This window comes from Dasypus novemcinctus, chromosome 17 (assembly GCF_030445035.2).
Source record: "Dasypus novemcinctus isolate mDasNov1 chromosome 17, mDasNov1.1.hap2, whole genome shotgun sequence".
In the NCBI taxonomy this organism is placed as follows: domain Eukaryota; kingdom Metazoa; phylum Chordata; class Mammalia; order Cingulata; family Dasypodidae; genus Dasypus; species Dasypus novemcinctus.
In genome coordinates, this window is record NC_080689.1 from 19,907,291 (window position 1) to 19,924,858 (window position 17,568).

At 40.2% G+C, this 17,568-nt stretch overlaps 1 protein-coding gene and 1 non-coding gene across 2 annotated transcripts in view; one reads left to right on the forward strand and one right to left on the reverse strand.

Annotated features, from left to right (window-relative positions):
- Positions 1–8,848: 8,848 nt before the first annotated feature.
- LOC111762835 (U6 spliceosomal RNA) lies at positions 8,849–8,953 on the reverse strand. Its single transcript, XR_002795848.1, has one exon. It is a non-coding gene; the product is annotated as a U6 spliceosomal RNA (small nuclear RNA).
- Positions 8,954–13,068: 4,115 nt separating this feature from the next.
- Positions 13,069–17,568, forward strand: part of TTC27 (tetratricopeptide repeat domain 27) — a 217,687-nt gene continuing 213,187 nt past the window's right edge. The window contains exons 1-2 of the mRNA XM_004452847.5: positions 13,069–13,434; positions 14,684–14,861. Of these exons, the coding sequence (XP_004452904.2) occupies positions 13,347–13,434; positions 14,684–14,861 (266 nt within the window). The 5' untranslated portion in view covers positions 13,069–13,346. The remainder of the gene's footprint in view (positions 13,435–14,683; positions 14,862–17,568) is intronic.

The window sequence follows — 17,568 nt, forward strand, 5'->3', positions numbered from 1 at the left end:
TCCTTCAGGCCTTTATCTCCTGAAGGTTTCCTTTAATATTTCCTGCAAAGGTGGATTCTTTTTTATGAACTCTCTTATTTTCCTCTGTTCGTAAATATTTTTATACTCACCTTCAGATATGAAGGACAATTTTACTAGATAAAGAATTCTCAGCTGGCAGTTTTTCTTTTTCAGTATTCTAATTGTATCATGCCACTGTCTTCTCATGTCCATGGTTTCTCATGAGAAATCCAATCTAAGTCTACTGGGCATCCCTTGTATGTGATGGTTTCTTCTCCCTTGCTGTTCTGAGAATTTTCTCTTTGTCTTTGACACTTGATATTCTGACTATTACTTGTCTCTTTTTCTTTTTATTTGCCAGAAAGTCCTGCAAATTGAACCTGGGTCCTTCATATGGTAAATGGGAGCTCAATTGCTTGAGCCACAGCCACTTCCCAGTATTATGTGTCTTGGAGGAGCTCTATTTGGATTTATTCTGATTGGGGTATGGTGCACTTCTTGGACATATAAGTTCATTTCTTTTGTGAGCGTTGGAAATTTCCTGCTATTATTTTCTCAAATACTCTTTCTGCCTCCTTTCCCTTCTCTTCTCCTTCTGGAATGCCCATGGCATTTATGTTGTTGCATTTTGTGCTGAATTCAACTCTGAGCCCCTACTCAATTTTCTCCATTCTTTTCTCTCTCTGTTCTTTTCTCCAATTTCAGCTGTTCTGTCTTCAATATCACTTATTCTTTCCTCTATCATTTTTAGTTTGCTTTTGTATGCCTCTAATGTGCTTTTTTTTAAGATTCATTTTTATTTTTTAAATTTATCGCCCCCCCCATTGTCTGCTTTCTATGTCCATTTGCTGTGTGTTCTTCTGTATTCACTTGCATTATCTGGTGGCACTGGGAAACAGTGTCTTTTTTGTTGCTGTTGCATCATCTTGTTGCGTCAGCTCTCTGTGTGTGTGGCACCACTTATGGGTGGGCTGCACTTTATTCAAGCAAGGCAGCTCTCCTTGTGGGGTGCACACCTTGCACATGGGGTACCCCTATGCAGGGGTGCCCCTGCATGGCATGGCACTCCTTGCATGTGGCAGCACTGCACATGGGCCAGCTTACCACACAGGAGACCCTGGGGATCGAACCCTGGACCCTCCATATGGTAGACAGATGGTCTATCAGTTGAGCCACATCTGCTTCCCTGTAATGTGTTTTGATCTCACTGTTGTGTCTTTCATTCCCATTAGTTCTGTTTTTCTGTTCAGGATTTCCAATTCTTCTTTGCACTCACTCAATATCCTCTCGATGTCATTTATCTCTTTAGCCATATTGCCTTTCAACTCATTAATTTTGTTGTGGAAATTTGTGTGTGTCTTGCTAATTAGTTCTCTCAAATCCTGCATCTCTTCTGGGGCTTTGGTATGGGCAATGTTTTCCATTTTCTTAGTATGGCTCTTAACTTTTGCTCATCTGGGCATCTGATTAGGATGTAATTTACTCAGATGCTCAATTTCTTTCCCTTTTATGGGGATTTAGTGGTGGGAGACTGTGTATTACTGCTGCTCTTTGATTCTTGACTTGATCTGGATCATTAAGATTATCCCTGGTAATTGCTCAAAACTGGTCTCTGGAACCAGTAGTTGGTCGCAGACCCACTTTGCAGGACTTGGGGAGGGAGGCTAAAGAGGCCAGAAAAAAAAACCTCTCTTACTTATTTTTAATTTTCTCATGAGCTCTTCCTTGTTCTGCCACCAGATGGTATTCTTTGGCAGCCCTCTCAGTTGAATGCCTTGTTGGAGCTTGGTGTTTGTTGCAGTCAGACTGCGTCAATGTCATAGAGCTTCCTGCCTGGAGCCTAAGAGCCTTGTAATTCAAACCCTCTTGGAGACAGTGCTCCAGTCTTCTCTGGCAGCCCCCTCCCTTTACCTGGGTAGGAAATATTTCCACTCCCCTCTGCATCCTCAACAATCAATCCTGGTTCGTAGAGATGTCCCTTGCCATCTTCCAAGGCAAAAAATGGCATGGCCCCACCTGGCCTGGAAGGGCTGGTGGGACACAGCAAACCAAATTTGTGGATCAGAAGCTGAGTCAGCCTTCGACTGTGTCCCTCTCTCTCCCTTCCCTGGGGTGGTGGATCCCTGGACTCTCCCCTCTGTCTCAATATCCTAAAGTATCTGGTATGGGGGAGGGTGCCAGCAGCAGCAGTTGCTGGTTTAAACTCACAGTTCTATAGTCATGATTCCCCTCCTTTGTCCCTCTCTCCTCTGGGCAGTGTTCAGCCTTCACCTGGTTTCCTAAACTCTAGAAGATCTTTTTCCCAGGCTGTTTCAGCGTGTCTTCTAGCTATTTTTCTGGAGGAGAGGACAGTCCTGTGTCTTTCTAGTCTTCCATCTTACTGGAAGTCCTGAAGAAACCTTTTATTGTTCTGTTGGATTCCATTTGCTAGTATTTTGTTGATGATTTTTAAAATCCATATTCATAATGGATATTGGTCTGTAATTTTCTTTTCTTGTGGTATCTTTATCTGGCTTTGGTATTAGGGTGACCTGATAGAATGAGTTAGAAAGTAATCCCTCCCCTTCAATATTTTGGAAGAATTCAAGCAGAGTTGGTATTACTTCTTCATTGAATGTTTGATAAAATTCATCAGTGATGCCATCTGGTCTTGACTTTTGTTTTTTGGGGTGTTTTTGATCACTGATTCACTCTGTATTAGTCGGGGTTCTTTTGGGAAATAGAATCAACAGGAGGTATCTGTAAATAGTTTGAGATTTATAAGCTTCTCTCATGTGACCTTAGGGATGCACAAGTCCAGGTTCTCCAGGGAGGCTGCAAACCAGGGGCTCCAATGAAGATCTTTGATGAGTTTCTGGGAGATGTTGGCTGTCCCTAGAAGAGCTGGGAAATTCTCTCTGGATGCTGAAATCACTTCCCCTTTTAAGGCATTCAACTGATTTAGATAAAACATCACTCATTGCTGAAAGCAATCTTCCAGGCTGAGTGTAAATGTAATGAGCCATCTATGAAGTAAACTCACTGAAGACTAAAGCCCATAAATGTCCTTGTATTACAATTAGCCAGTGCTTGCTTGACCAAAAACTGGGCACAATTACCTGGCTGAGTTGACACATTAGCTTAACCATCATACACTCTATTTCCTTTTCTTTTTAAATTAAAATTTTATTGAAGTATATTATTCATACATGAACATACATAAACAATTATTAACTCACATATTAACACTCTGTATTAGTATTATATACTTCTAACATGTTATAGTTCATGAGAGAATGTTCTCATATTTGTTCAGTTAACCACAGTCCATCTTCCACCATAGGATTCATTGTGTTATACAATCCCATGCTCTGTACAATCCATTCAAAGAGTATATTCAGTGGATCTCATTTTTAAGTCTTTTTAAAATTGAAGTTCATTATTCCATACATGAATATTCATTAACAATAAGTGTACAGTAAAAGTTTTTAACTTATAAAACAAACATGCATATCATCATACAGGGCTTCCATACATTATTCCACTTCCAATACCTTGCATTGTGGTGAAACAATTGTTACACACTATGAAAGAGCATCATCAAAACTTTATTACTAATGTTTTACATTTGGTATTTAGCCGATGTCTTACATTTGGTGTATTTTCCCAACTTGCCCAGTTATTGACACTCTGCATTAATATTGTATATTTGTTATAGTTCATGAGAGGATGTTCTCATATTTTTTCAGTTAACTACAGTCCATCTTCTGCCACAGGATTCATTGTGTTATATGGTCCCATGCTTTGTACAATCCATTCAAAGTGTACATCCAGTGGCTCTCATATTCATCTTGTTAAACTTGTGAAATCTGAATAAGCTCTATGGATTGTACCAATGTCCATTTCTTGGTTTTGATATTGTACTAAAATTTTGTAAGATGTTAACATTGAGGGAGCCTGGGGGAAGAGTGCATGGGCCATCCCTGTAGATTTCTTTACAGCCTCCTGTGAATCTATAATTATCTCAAAATAAAAATTTTTAAAAAAGAACTAATGCAAATATCACAATTAGTGGCGAAATTCTCAAAGCTTTCCCCTTGAGAACAGAAATGAGACAAAGATGTTGTCTATCTCAACTTCTATTCAACATTGTACTGAATGTTCTAACCACTACAATAAACCAAGAAAAAGAAATGAGATATAAGGATTGGAAAATAAGAAACAAAGTTGTCATTATTCTCAAATGAATTCACTGTGCATATAGAAAATTAAAAAGGTCTAAATATAAACTACTAAGAAATTTTAAGAGTTTAGCAAACTCCCGAGAATCAAGGTCAGTATAGTAATATCAATTGTATTTTTGATACTAACAAAACAATTACAGAGTGAAATTTTAAAATGATACTGTTTAGATTAGCATAAAAAAGATCAAGTACTTAGGAAGAGCACAAGTATATAGTGAGGATACTGTTCTACTCAGTGTTGCATTTACCTATTTACTCAATTTGTTATTTTTACTGAAGATGCTCACTTATTCATACTTCTCCAAACCAGTCTTTCTCCTTTCCTTTCAACATGAAGAACTCATCTTAGCATTTCTTGTAGGGCCAGTCTTTTAGTGATAAACTCTTTCAGTTTCTGTTTATCTGTGAATGTCTTAAAACCTCCTTTGTTTTTGAAAGACAGTTTTGCCAGGTAAAGAATTTTTGGTTGGCAGTTTTTCTATTTCAGTGCCTTAACTATATCGTACAACTTCCTTCTTACCTCCATCATTTCTAAGGAGAAATGAGGATTTAATCTTACTGAGGATTACTTGTATGTGATGAATTACTTTGCTCTTGCTGCTTTCAGAATTCTCTCTTTATCTTTGGCATTTGATATCTTGATTAGCATTTGTCTTGGTGTTGGTCTCTTAGGGTTTATTCTGTTTGGAATGTTTCACTACTTGGGCATGTATATTTGTGTCTTTCGTAAGAGTTGGGTTTTTTTTTTTTGCCCTTATTTCCTCAAATATTATTCTGCTCCCTTCCCCTTTTCTTCTCCTTCTGGGATTCCTAAGATGCATATGCTGATATACATCATGCTTTCCCACAGTCCCTTGGATTCTGCTCCCCTTTTCCCCTCCTGTCCTTTTCTATATCTCTTCTTCTGACTGTATAGTTTCAATTGCCCTGTCTTCTACATCATCGATTCTACCTTCTGCCTCTTCAAATCTGCTCTAGTATGCCTCTAGTATATTTTTAATTTCCCTTACTGCATTTTTTTCATCTCCATAAATTCCGTTACATTCCTTTTTAGATTTTCTAATTCTTTATACTGTTCACTGTCTTCTTTAAATTCTTTATCTCTAGGTCCATATTTAGTTTATTTCTATACATATTTTCCTTCAAGTCCTTGAATTGATTTAGAGATTTGTTTGAACCTCTTTGATTTGTTGTTCCAATGTCTGTATTTCCCCTGATGTGTTAATTTGTTCTCTTCCTGTTTCTTAGTATAGTTTGTGACTTTTTGCTGTTGCATTAGCATTTGATTATTTTGGTGTGCTAACTTTGAAAGTTAGTTTCTTTCTCTTGCCCAGGGTTTGATTGTAGATTGGCTGTACATTACTGTTCTTTTTCAATGCTTGCTCCTCCTTATACTGAACCCTTAGAGCAGCCTGTGTTTAACTGTTTAGATTTTCTCATTTCTTCCACTCCTTCCCTGGATATGTGGTGCAACTTTTAAGATTTCTCTATCATGAGCAACTTTTTAACTTCCAGAAGAAGATTTCCTTTCCTTTTGTTCCTTCTCTGGAAGTGCTTGTCTTTTCAGTTTATTTCTGTGCACCTAGGACATCTTATCACTACAGCTTTCAATTTTGAAGTCCACCCTGCCTTATATTAGTTCAGATTTCTCTTTTTCATGTGTGACTTTTTTGCCTCCACTAACTTCGACTTTGAGTATCCAGTCCCAGGCAATCAGATAAAATCAGTATTCAAAAACTCCTCATTTTTGGTTTTTGTTTTGTTTGTTTGTTTCTTTCACTTAAGGCACTAGCATTTGGAGACCAGATTGTGTGTGCACACTACTTGCCAACAGTTCCACCACACTTTTTTCCCCTGTTTCCCGGGGGCTGTTTTGTATGCAAGTGTTTTTTGACCCCTAGGGCCATATCTAGGGTCTATGTGATCTTGGGTCCCCATATGCACGGGATTCCATTGCTTCTATTGGTGGCTTTGTTGTCTGCAACTAAGGCAGGGGTGCCTGGGCTGGAATACTGCTGCTGTGTGACTTAAACCATGCAGGACCATGTGTGGGGAAGGTGTCTGGATTGGCAGGTCTGAGTAAAAGATCTTCTACCTTCATTTTTGGTATGTTTTGTTTTCTTATATTCAGCATTTAGTTGTCTCTAAAGGGAAACTTTCCTGCAGTTGTCTTACGTTGCCATCTTGATGAAATCACTCTAATCATTTTCCTCTACCAGTTTTTGTTTGTTGACTGAAACTTCTGTTTGGGGAAAGAACCCAGGAGTATCTTACTCTATCATCTGGTGATGTCACTTCTCTGTTTTTGTTTTTAGGAAATGTGGACCTTGCTTTTTTTAATGGGCCTTCTATTTGAATATATAGCATTATACTGATATATAGGCTCTTAAGACTTAGAGAAGAAAGGCTGTTTTCACTGTTGTTTTATGTATTGAGCCATTAATTACATGGATTTCCTACTCATTTACATTATAAAACCATCTAGAAATATCTAGCTACACATTGGAGATATATATATACACATACACACACACATACACTTTTTTAAATTAAAGATTTGTTTTTATTTATTTCTCCCCACCCCCCCCCCCCAGTAGTCTGTTCTCTGTTCTCTGTGTCCGTTTGCTGTGTGTTCTGCTTTTGTCTGTTTCTGTTGTTGTCAGCAGCACGGGAATCTGTGTTTCTTTCTGTTGTGTCATCTTGTTGTGTCAGCTCTCCGTGTGTGCGGCGCCATTCCTGGGCAGGCTGCACCTTCTTTCACACTGGGCGGCTCTCCTTATGGGGCACACTCCTTGCACGTGGGGCTCCCCTACACGGGGACACCCCTGAGTGGCACGGTACTCCTTGCGCGCATCAGCACTGTGCGTGGGCCAGCTCCACACGGGTCAAGGAGGCCCAGGGTTTGAACTGGGGACCTCCCATGTGGTAGATGGACGCCCTATCCACTAGGCCAAGTCCACTTCCCACACACTTTTTTCTTAATTAGAGAAGTTGTGCGTTTACAGAACAATCATGCATAAAATCACATTGGATATTTTTTTAAGATTTATTTTTATTTATTTATTCCCCACCCCCTTGTTGTTTGCGGTTGCTGTCTGCTCTCTCTGTCCATTTGCTGTGTGCTCTCTGTGTCTGCTTGTATTCTCTTTAGGAGGCCCCAGGAACCAAATTCAGGACCTCCCATGTGGAAGAGAGGCACTCAAACACCTGAGCCACCTCAACTCCCTGGTTTGTTTTGTCTCTCATTGTATTTCCTCTTTGTGTTTCTTTTGTTGCATCAGCTTACCGCAACTGCCTGCTGCACAGCTCACCTTCTCCAGGAGGCATTGGGAACTGAACCCAGCCTCCCATGTGGTAGGCAGAAGCCCAATCACTTCAGTCACATCCACTTCCCTGGATATTTTTTAAAATGACAATTTCACATTTCCTTATTTCTGATTAATTTCATAATTCAATCTGAGCAATTTGTAAAAGCAAATATTGGACTCTCCTTTTATCTCACCTTGGTTCCACTTCAGAACATTATTTGAAAGTTCCTTGACATCTTTTAAAAAATCTTTATTTAGTTAATTATCTTGAATCTTCATTTAATCTAGCCTTAACAGAAAGTTCTTTGAAATTGCCTTTACATTATGGTAGTTTGAGTTACATACCCCAGAAAAACATGTTCTTAACTTTAATCCTTTCCTGTGGGTGTGAAGCCACTGTAAATAGAAGCTCTTGAAAATGTTATTTCAGTTAAGGTGTGGCTAACTGTAGCAGGATGGGATGGGTCCTAATCGGGATGGGTCCTAGTCCTACTATTGGCAGCCTTAAAAGAGAAAGCCACAGAGAGAAGCCACATGGTGGAGTAGAAGCAAGAGGTCAAGAGAATCAATAAAAGAAAGGAGAATATGCCAACATGTGCATTGCCATGTAAGAGCAAAGCCAAAGGCCAAGTGTCACTGGCTGCCAGCCCCAGAATGCCACAGATTCAGGGAGAAAGCATCACCTTGTTGATGCCTCAATTTTGGATTTCTACCCTAAAAACTGTGCACTAATAAATTTCTGTTGTTAAGTCAAACTATTTCATAGTATTTGTGATCACAGCCAGGAAACTAAGACATTTATACATATATAGAGATTTTACATAACCCCTTTATTTAAATCTTCTTTTTTACTCTGCTGCTCTTAATTTTTTTTCCCACTTGAGAAGCCTACAATTAATTGTATTTGTTGATACAGCACTGTAGTCAAGGGCAGTAAGCATCTTTACAGGTCTTGAGTTGTTTCATCTGTCTTCCTGAAGTTGATGAAAATCCTTAATCACTGCCCTAAAACATGGATGTACACCAGTTTTAATTTAACTTTAGATCTGTTTTTTTTTGACCTAGTAATTTTACAATGTATTTTTTGTCTGTTTGTTTTTAAGGTATTTTAGATACAAGAGTAAACATTAAGGAAGAGGAAAGATATAATAAAGTAAAATACCTAACAAAATATAACAAAATTGCCAAACAATACTGTAATATCTTTAATAACTCACTGATATATACACTTTTATAACAACTTTTCCTTACATATTTTGGTGGCAAACTTTTTTTTGATATGAGGAATTAATTTTTTAAGAAAAACAACATCTAGAGAAAAATATGGAGCACTGCATGAATTTGGGTGTTATCCTTAGCAAGGAGCCATACTATTCTTCTCTATCATTCCAATTTTAGTATTTGTGCTGCTAAAGTGAGCACTGGCTGCAAACTTTTGATCACCTCCTCATGTGATAGCAATTTTTGTAATATTTTCTATCTAGAGAATAGAAAGACAAATGATTTCTTCTGGCATGATTGATCAAAATTTGTTTTTTATTACTGATGGTAGGGACGCATAAATCCTGTACAGCATATACATAGTTTGCTACAGGTCTATGTTAGAAAGAAAGCTGCACCTGTAAGAAAACAAAAGCTCACCTGATTGTGGAGGAGAAAAGAATTTTATGAAGGATCTTGCAAGAACAGGCGCATGACCAAGATAAAATGGCCAGTGCCCCAAACAGCAAGAAACACTGACATTTATACCCTAAACCTAACACACAGATCCCTCCCCTGTTTCCCATTGATTGGGTACTTCTGGGGTTACAGCCTATCCAAATGGTCCAAGTTTCTGCTCTCATTTGCAGCTCCTGCTTTCCCACTCAGGTGGGCTGGGTGGGCTCAGTGCCCCTCTCATTCCTGGCACGCTTTTCAAATTTGGCGCCGTTTTGACTATTAGCCCCACCCCCATGTCTCGCCATTGGCCCTCTCGCTTTGATCCCGCCCCCAGCACTCACCACTGGCGCCCCCTTGTTTTGGCACCACATTCCAAATTCCTGAGGCACCAAAGCCACTAGAACCCCTTTCCCTCCCTCCTGGAACAGCAGAGCCGCCTCTGGCTTCTGCTTTGTGAAAATTAAACTTAACCCTTTCCCACAGTCTATATCCGACAAACACATAAATTCTAAATTCTCTGAACTCCATAAAAAAGAAATACTGTCTGGTAAACTCTTCCTATTCCTGATAGTAGATTTCCATCTTGACCAGGCATTGATGAGGATTGAATCTTCTGCTTGCAATTTTAGATGTCTGATTATTGGAAGAATTTTACAATAGATAACTTCTGGCTCTGTACATTTCAAACCTTGTTTTTCTTCCATTACCCACCTACCTCTGGTATAGAGCACCACAGGGCCGTTCATTAATTTCACCCTAAGACTGCTGACCTGCACCTCTGCTTAATAAGTCAGCACAGAGAACTGTAACTGTATTCCAGGAAGTCAGTCCTACACAGCAATAGTTGGAAATACCTTAACTATCCGTGGAAGTGACTGAAAACTATGTAATTCTGTTCCACTAAACCTAAATGAGCTACATCCTTGACTCAACTTTCTGGATCCTCCAAATCTCCACAGCCCCTCTAATGTCACCTGATAGGAGCGGAAGTATATCTGAATGGAAGGTGGGATGGACTTAATGATATGATGCTAAAATATTTCACTTGCAAATTTTACAAAATCTTATGACAAGTCAAGCACATTCTTAGGGCCCCTCTCAGGTCCTTGGGACGGCTCCTGGGAGGAAGGAGTCCTGAAGCTTAAGCTTTATTTGCTTCGAGGTATATTTGCCTCTACATCCATATTCCACACAATAATGGCAAGAATCTGTTTATTTGGTTCCCTGTCATTCACAGACTTGACTGGATCTACTACAAATTATTTTTCCTGTGACAGTAATGAAAAAAAAATAGCTCATTTAGGACACCAGTTAAAGCAGAATAAAAGAAAGAGAAACTAAAGAAGCATAGGTTTCTGAAGGTTACAGAGTCTTTGAGAGAGACCATCTTGGAGTCAGAATTTTGATTTCAGACCTCACTTTTCTGATTAAAGACGCTGAATATTGTCTAGTTGGTATTTTGTTTCCTAATTTTTATTGTGCTTCTTACCTGTATTATTCATTTCTTATTTCCAACATGTCAAAAGCTTTCCATAATGACCCTCGTTATTTTAAGTAAGAAAAAAAGTTTTTCCATTTGTTTGATTTTTTCCCATTTATGAAGGAAAATGCAAGAGTTAAGATTATCAAGTGACTTTATATAAGAAATAGTTCTTTCAGGAAGAGGTTTATAATTTTACATAGACAAACCTAAGATGCTCAAGCACTATGGTTAGTGAACAGTGTCTGTTGGTTAACTTTATCTCAAATTCTCCAAATGAGTAGTGGCCTTGGAATGGGCTGTACTATTAATGATAGAACAGTTGTTGACCCTGTAATTCAGATTAAACAAAATGATCTTCTTTCACAAAATGACAAGGCAGGGAGTACCCTCTTCGAGATTTTTATAGGGGTCCCAAGGTAATTTGGCCAACTGCTTTTGCATGAATAAGTCACCAATTTAATGTACCTCACGGCCACATTGGATTGGACTGTAGACTTAATGGTCCTATGCTTCCATACTTTCCTGTGGAACACTCCCTTACACAGTGGGCAGAAAAAGCCAATTCAGGACAAAATTTAAAAAACATGAAACAAAACTTTCTTCATACAGACAACAGCAAAAGTAGAGCAGGAAGCACAAAAATAGGCAATGTGGTAGAAGGTCTTTAAGATGATCCCCAGGGATTCTGCTTCCCTTCTTCTTGAGTGTGAGCTGGATTTATAGACTTGCTCCTAATAAACAGAATATGGTAGAAGTGATGGGATGTTACCTTTGAGGTTAGGTTAAAAAAGACTGGGTTCTCACTCTGAGAGAAGCCAGCTGCCAAGTTGTTAGCTTCCCAGTAGAGAGGCCCATGTGTAAAGGAACTCAGGGTTCTGCCCAACAGCCAGTGAAGACCTAAAATCTGCTTGGAAGAAGCAGATTTGGCACCACTGACTGGACTGAGCCATAGGGCAAGGGGTTGGCTAACTCTCAGAGGTAAGTAGTAGTGGTGGAAGCATTGTTCTGAGGGACACAGTATCTAGGAAAGGTACTGGGGGTGAGAAGAAAAACCTGTTATATCAGGAGAAGGCTTTTAGGAAAAAATTGCTCTTGGGAGAGGCTATTTTAAGCCTAACAATTTTAAAAAGCAGCTTCATTAAGGAATAATTAACATAGATTAAACTGCACATAAAGTATAAGAGTTGATGTTTCTATGTATACACCTGTGAAACCATCGCTACAATCAAGATAGCGAACATATCCATACCCCCAAAGTTTCCTTGTTCCTCTTTGTAATCCCTCCCTCCTGCCCTCCTCAGTCCCCCATCATCGAGCAACTGCTGATCTGCTTTCTGTCTATCGATTAGTTTGTAGCTCTTAGATTTATATAAGAGAAACCATACAGTACGTATTTGTTTTGTCTGGCTTCTTTCACGCAGTATAATTTAATAAATAGGAAAGGGGGAAAGAATGGTCATGAAATGCTGACTTAGTGTTTGAGCTAGTGAAGTAATCTTAGCTCTCCTTAACGACTCAAAAAGGTATGGGATATGTTAGAACACGTAAGTGTATCTAGTCTGAAGCTTCTTGGAGAAGTGATTCATTTAAAAATAATTTATCATTCACATCAACTAGGATGGCTATCATTAAAACTCACAAAATGGAAAATAGGTGTGGATGAACATGTGGAGAAACTGGAACCCTTCTAAATTGCTGGTGGGAATACAAAAAGGTGCAGCCCTGTGGGACAGTTTGGCAAGTCCTCAAAAAGTTAAACATTACCATATGGCCTGGCAATTCATTCCTAGATATGTACCCCAAAGATGTGAAAGCAAGAGCACAGACATGGCTCAAGCATTTGAACACCCGCATCCCACATGGGAGGTCCCAGGGGTTTGGAATCGTGCCTCCTGAAAAATAAAAACAGACAAGCAAAACCAACGAGGGGAAACAAACAAACAAACCCCAAACCAACTCAGGCAAGCCAATGTGGCTCAGTGACTGCGCACTGGCTTCCCACATATAAGATCCCCAAACACGAGGCCCCGAGTTCAATGCCCAGGACCTCAAAAAAAAAAAAAAAAAAAAAAAATTGAAAGCAGGGCCTGAAACAGATACTTGTACACCAATGCTCATGGCAGCATTATTCACAAAAGCCAAAATGTGGAAATCACCTCTGGACTACGCGAAGAACGGCTATGGCTTTCATCAGGTAGTGAAGAGGTTTAAGAATCACAGCTCTAGACCGTCCAGTTAAACCACTCGGGCCAAATCTCCGTTTTTCGACTGCTTTTTACCCCGAATCCTTCCTCAGCAAACACCCTTTCCCACCTCCGCCACGCCTCTACCACCCGCACAGCCCGCGACAGCGCACTGGGCGGGGCCGGGCTCGGCCACACACTAACCCAGCACCGTCCTGGGCGGGGCCTCCCCACGGGACGGCTCTGGTTGGTCCACCAGGCGGAAGCGGGACCTGAGGGCGAGTGCGTCTGCTGTTTCCCAGCGTGCTCCGCGCTGCTGTAATGGCCGCCTCCTCCTGTTGGTATCTGCACATGGGGTTTTAAGGTGTATCTGCGGTGACAGTCGCCACCAGACTTCAGCGTCTTTGGACCCTTCTCCTTTCACTTCCTTTTGCTGGCTCCTGTGTGACCCTTGTGGGAGCCCGTTTCGTCTACAGCGGCGTCCGGAGAGATGTGGGCTCCGGAGCTGGCAGTTCTGAGAGGCTTCTCCACTGAGGCTGAGCGACAGCTATGGAAACAGGAGAGGGTCGCCGGCCCAGGTGAGAAAGGCGCACCTGCCAGGGACCTAGGCCAGCGTGGTGGCTGTGAAGAGGCGGTGTGGCGGCGACTGGTTCTCGTCCCTCCGTTTTTTATTCCTAGCAAAACAATCCTTAAGGCTTTGGGGTGTAGCGTCCTCGACGTGGTGGGCGTGGTCCTCAGGCTTCGTGGGTGTCTTTACCCCATAAAAAAAAATTTCCAGGTTCAGTAATAGTAATAGTAGTGTCGGTTACTTTTCTAAGCGCTTCCTGTGTATTCAGTTACTCAGTCCTCAGAATAGCCACGTGAGGTAGGTACTACTTTTAAACCCCACTTTGAAGATGAGGGTGTTTATGAACGGATTGGTAAAGTGATTTATGCAAGGTCACAGCTGGTTAGCAGAAAAGCTGGAAAGATATAACTCTTGTGAGTGAGGTAAGATAGTGCTGTAGATATAAAGTGTTAAAAGGTAATGGGAAGTTTTATGTTGAATATATGCTGCCACAACAATTTTTTTTTAAGTTAAAAAAAAAAAGTCTTAGGCCTGTTTACTAGTAGATCGGCCGTAGTAGGATATAGGCACATCTTGTGTAGAATTTAAGTTGGGTCCATAAGAAGAACAGTTTAGAAAAACAAATACCGTGTGTGTGTGTGTGTGTGTGTGCGCGTGTGCGTGTGTGCGCGCTCGCGCGCCACTCTTCAGGAAGGAGGTAGTTTCTGAAGCCTGGGGTGATCTGGAAAAGTTTCACAGAAGTCAGATGAGCTGATTTTTGATTAAAGGATAAGAGTGACAAATGGAGAAGAGTTCAGCAGGAGAAAGCTCAAGTGCAAAGTAATGGAGGCAGGAAGGTACGTGGGATGTTATGGGGAACAGCCAGTGAACTAGTATGCTTGGAGTGGCTTTTCATGAGGGAGCCTAGTGGAGATAGGAAGAGCCAGATTGTGAAAGGTCTTAGAACGCTGGCTGCGGAAACTCCTCTTCTCACTAGGAATCTTTGTGAATATTTCAGCAGAAGGGTGGTAATAACCAATAAAAGATATTATTCCTGGGTCTAATTCCCCTTTGCTGGTTGTACTTTGTATGGATGAGATCTTGCTTTTAGAATGTTTGATGGGAATTTGCTCAGTGCTTTGTGATTAATATACATCAAGAATTCTAACTATATATACCTTTTGCATATTAAAATTATAGATTTATCTGATAGTGTTATCCTTTACAGTATGAAAAAATGTTCTTTTGGATTATTGGACTATTTTTTTTTCATATTACAGAGAGTGGATCTTTCCTACAGTTGCTTCTAGAAGGTTGTTATGAGACCATTTTCTTAAGTGCAGTGACTCAAAATATTTTTAATTCAACTATGATGACTGAAGAAAAGATTGACAACTACCTGGAAAAACAGATAGTAACATTCCTGGATTATTCAACAGATTTGAACAAAATCGAAAGGTAGAATTTTATTTGAAGTTTTCATAAAGAAATAGACTTTGAGTATATTTAATAGCATCTTTTTTTAAATTTATTTTTTATTTGTTTCTCTCCCCCCCCCCCAGTTGTCTGCTCTCTGTGTCCATTCACTTTGTGTTCCTTCGTGTCCGCTTGTATTCTTGTCAGGGGCACCTGGAATCTGCGTCTCATTTTTTTGTTGTTGTTGTTGCGTCATCTTGCTGTGTTAGCTCTCCATGTGTGCGGTGCCATTCCTGGGCAGGCTGCACTTTTTTCGCACTGGGCAACTCTCCTTATGCATGGGGTTTCCCTACGTGGAGGGACACCCCTGCATGGTATGGCACTCCTTGCGTGCATCAGCACTGCATGTGGGCCAGCTCATAACACAGGTCAGGAGGCCCTGGGTTTGAACCATGGACCTCCTATGTGGTAGACAGATGCCCTAACCATTGGGCCAAATCCACTTCCATCTTGACAATATAAGGCACACTGATGTTAGTGGTAGTTGAAAAATTGTCTTTGCATAGTCTGTAGTCAAAGTATATCAAGTAATCTTTGTAAAAACTCCTGCACAAAAGACCATCCAGAATGAAAAATTTAAGTATTATAGCTTTTCAATTTCTGTAGATTATGCATACAGAGAAATAATGTAAAGTAGAATTAACCAGTTGAATTTGAACTTGGAAACCAGTCTTTTCTAAGCCTAATTATTAAGTGATCCTTTCTAGCAAAAGAGAGTATTTATTTGGGAGCATGGAGACTGTCAAGATACAATTCTGTAGGAAATACATAAGAAGTGCAAAAAAGCTTATTGAGTAGTTGTCAGATTTGACCATGTGGTTATTGTCAAAAGTGAGCATGAAGCAGTAATGCTCATAAAGACCTTAATGTACATTTGCAACGTTAAGCTTCAGGTTAAAATTTTTGATTAGCTAAAAATAAAGTCTTCCAAAGCTGATTGGATCTCCTTTTGCAGTGAATGTCAACCCTAGGACTGGCCTTTTCACAGTTTTTGAGTCTAGAAGTCTGAAATCAGCCTGTTGCTGGTGCCAGGCTCCCTCTAAAGGCCCGAGGGAAAAATCCTTGCCTCTTCTAGTTCTGGTGCTAGATGGATCACTCCATCACTGTCACATGGTGTTCTCCCTTCATGTATCTGTTCAAATTTTCCCCTGCTTATAAAGACACCAGTCATTGGATTAGGGCCCACTCATAATGATGTAACTGAAATGTCTTTTCTCAGCTCAACATAGTAAGTTGGAATTCTATTCTACCAGTGAATAATGCATTTGTATGTGTATATGTATATTTTCATGTGCACAAGACTAGTTGTGCCAGCATAATCTCATCTTAACTTGATTTCATCTGCAAAGACCCTGCTTCTAAATGAAGTGACATTTAACAGGTACCGAAAGCTCGAGCTTGAATATATCTTTTTGGGGGACAGAGAACACCATTTGGGGGAGTCTGCACACCATTATTTCTAGGGAATGGCTTCATTTAGTCTTTCAACAAATAAACCAACAACTATGCTACATGCAGAGGTGAAAATAAGACACAACTGTATCTGTAAGTAGTCTACAGTAGAATGTTACTATTGACTTTTTTTTTTTTTTTGAGGTACCAGGGCCAGGGATTGAACCTGGGACCTCTTATGTGAGAAGCTGGCGCTCAACCACTGAGCCACATTTGCTCCCCTGAATTGGTTTTTCATTTTTTTGCTTTTATTTGCTTTTGTTCTTAGGAAGCACCAGGGATTGAACCCAGGACCTTCCATGTGGGAAGCAGTTGCTCAATTGCTTGAGCCACATCTGCTCCTCTTGACTTTTATTCTCTTGTTTTAAATTACTATCGTTTATTTTTTCTGGCTTACTGCTAGTTTACATTCCTGCAATGACATTCCTGATTGGTGTTTTGCTCTCTGATGTTTGTTCACTATCATTAGCAATTAGCTTGTGCGCATGAAAATACTCACATACACACACAAATACATTATTCACTGGTAGAATAGAATTCCAACTTGTTATGTTGAGCTGAGAAAAGACATTTCAGTTATGTCATTTTGAGATATTTGAAAATGGAGCTGTATTCCTAATTACCTTTTTTTTAAAAAATATTTATTTATTTCTCTCCCCTTCCTCCCCGCCCCCAGTTGTCTGCTCTCTGTGTCCATTCTCTGTGTTCTTCTATGACGGCTTCTGTCCTTATCAGGTCTCCGTGGATGCGGTGCCGTTCTTGGGCAGGCTGCATTTTCTTTCATGCTGGGTGGCTCTCACCGGGCGCACTCCTTGCACGTGGGGCTCCCCTATGCGGGGCATACCCCTGTGTGGCACGGCACTCCTTGCGCACATCAGCACTGTGCATGGGCCAGCTCCACATGGGTCAAGGAGGCCCGAGATTTGAACCGTGGACCTCCCATGTGGTAGGCGGACGCCCTATCCATTGGGCCACGTATACTTCCCCTAATTCACCTTAAGCTTTTTTTTTTAGTTAGGACAGTTATCTTAGAGCTTTAAGATCTTGCTGCATACCTGTTTTTATTATTTTTCCTAACTTCTAACATTTAGATTCTTTTGCAATCTGTTTTCTTTAGTGCTGCTTATTGTTTGTACTCATTTCTGCTGTACCTATTTACATTCTGAACTGCCATAAGCTGTGGATTTTATTGTATTGTATTTTTCTTAAAATATCTTTCTTTGAGGTAGGAGCTAGG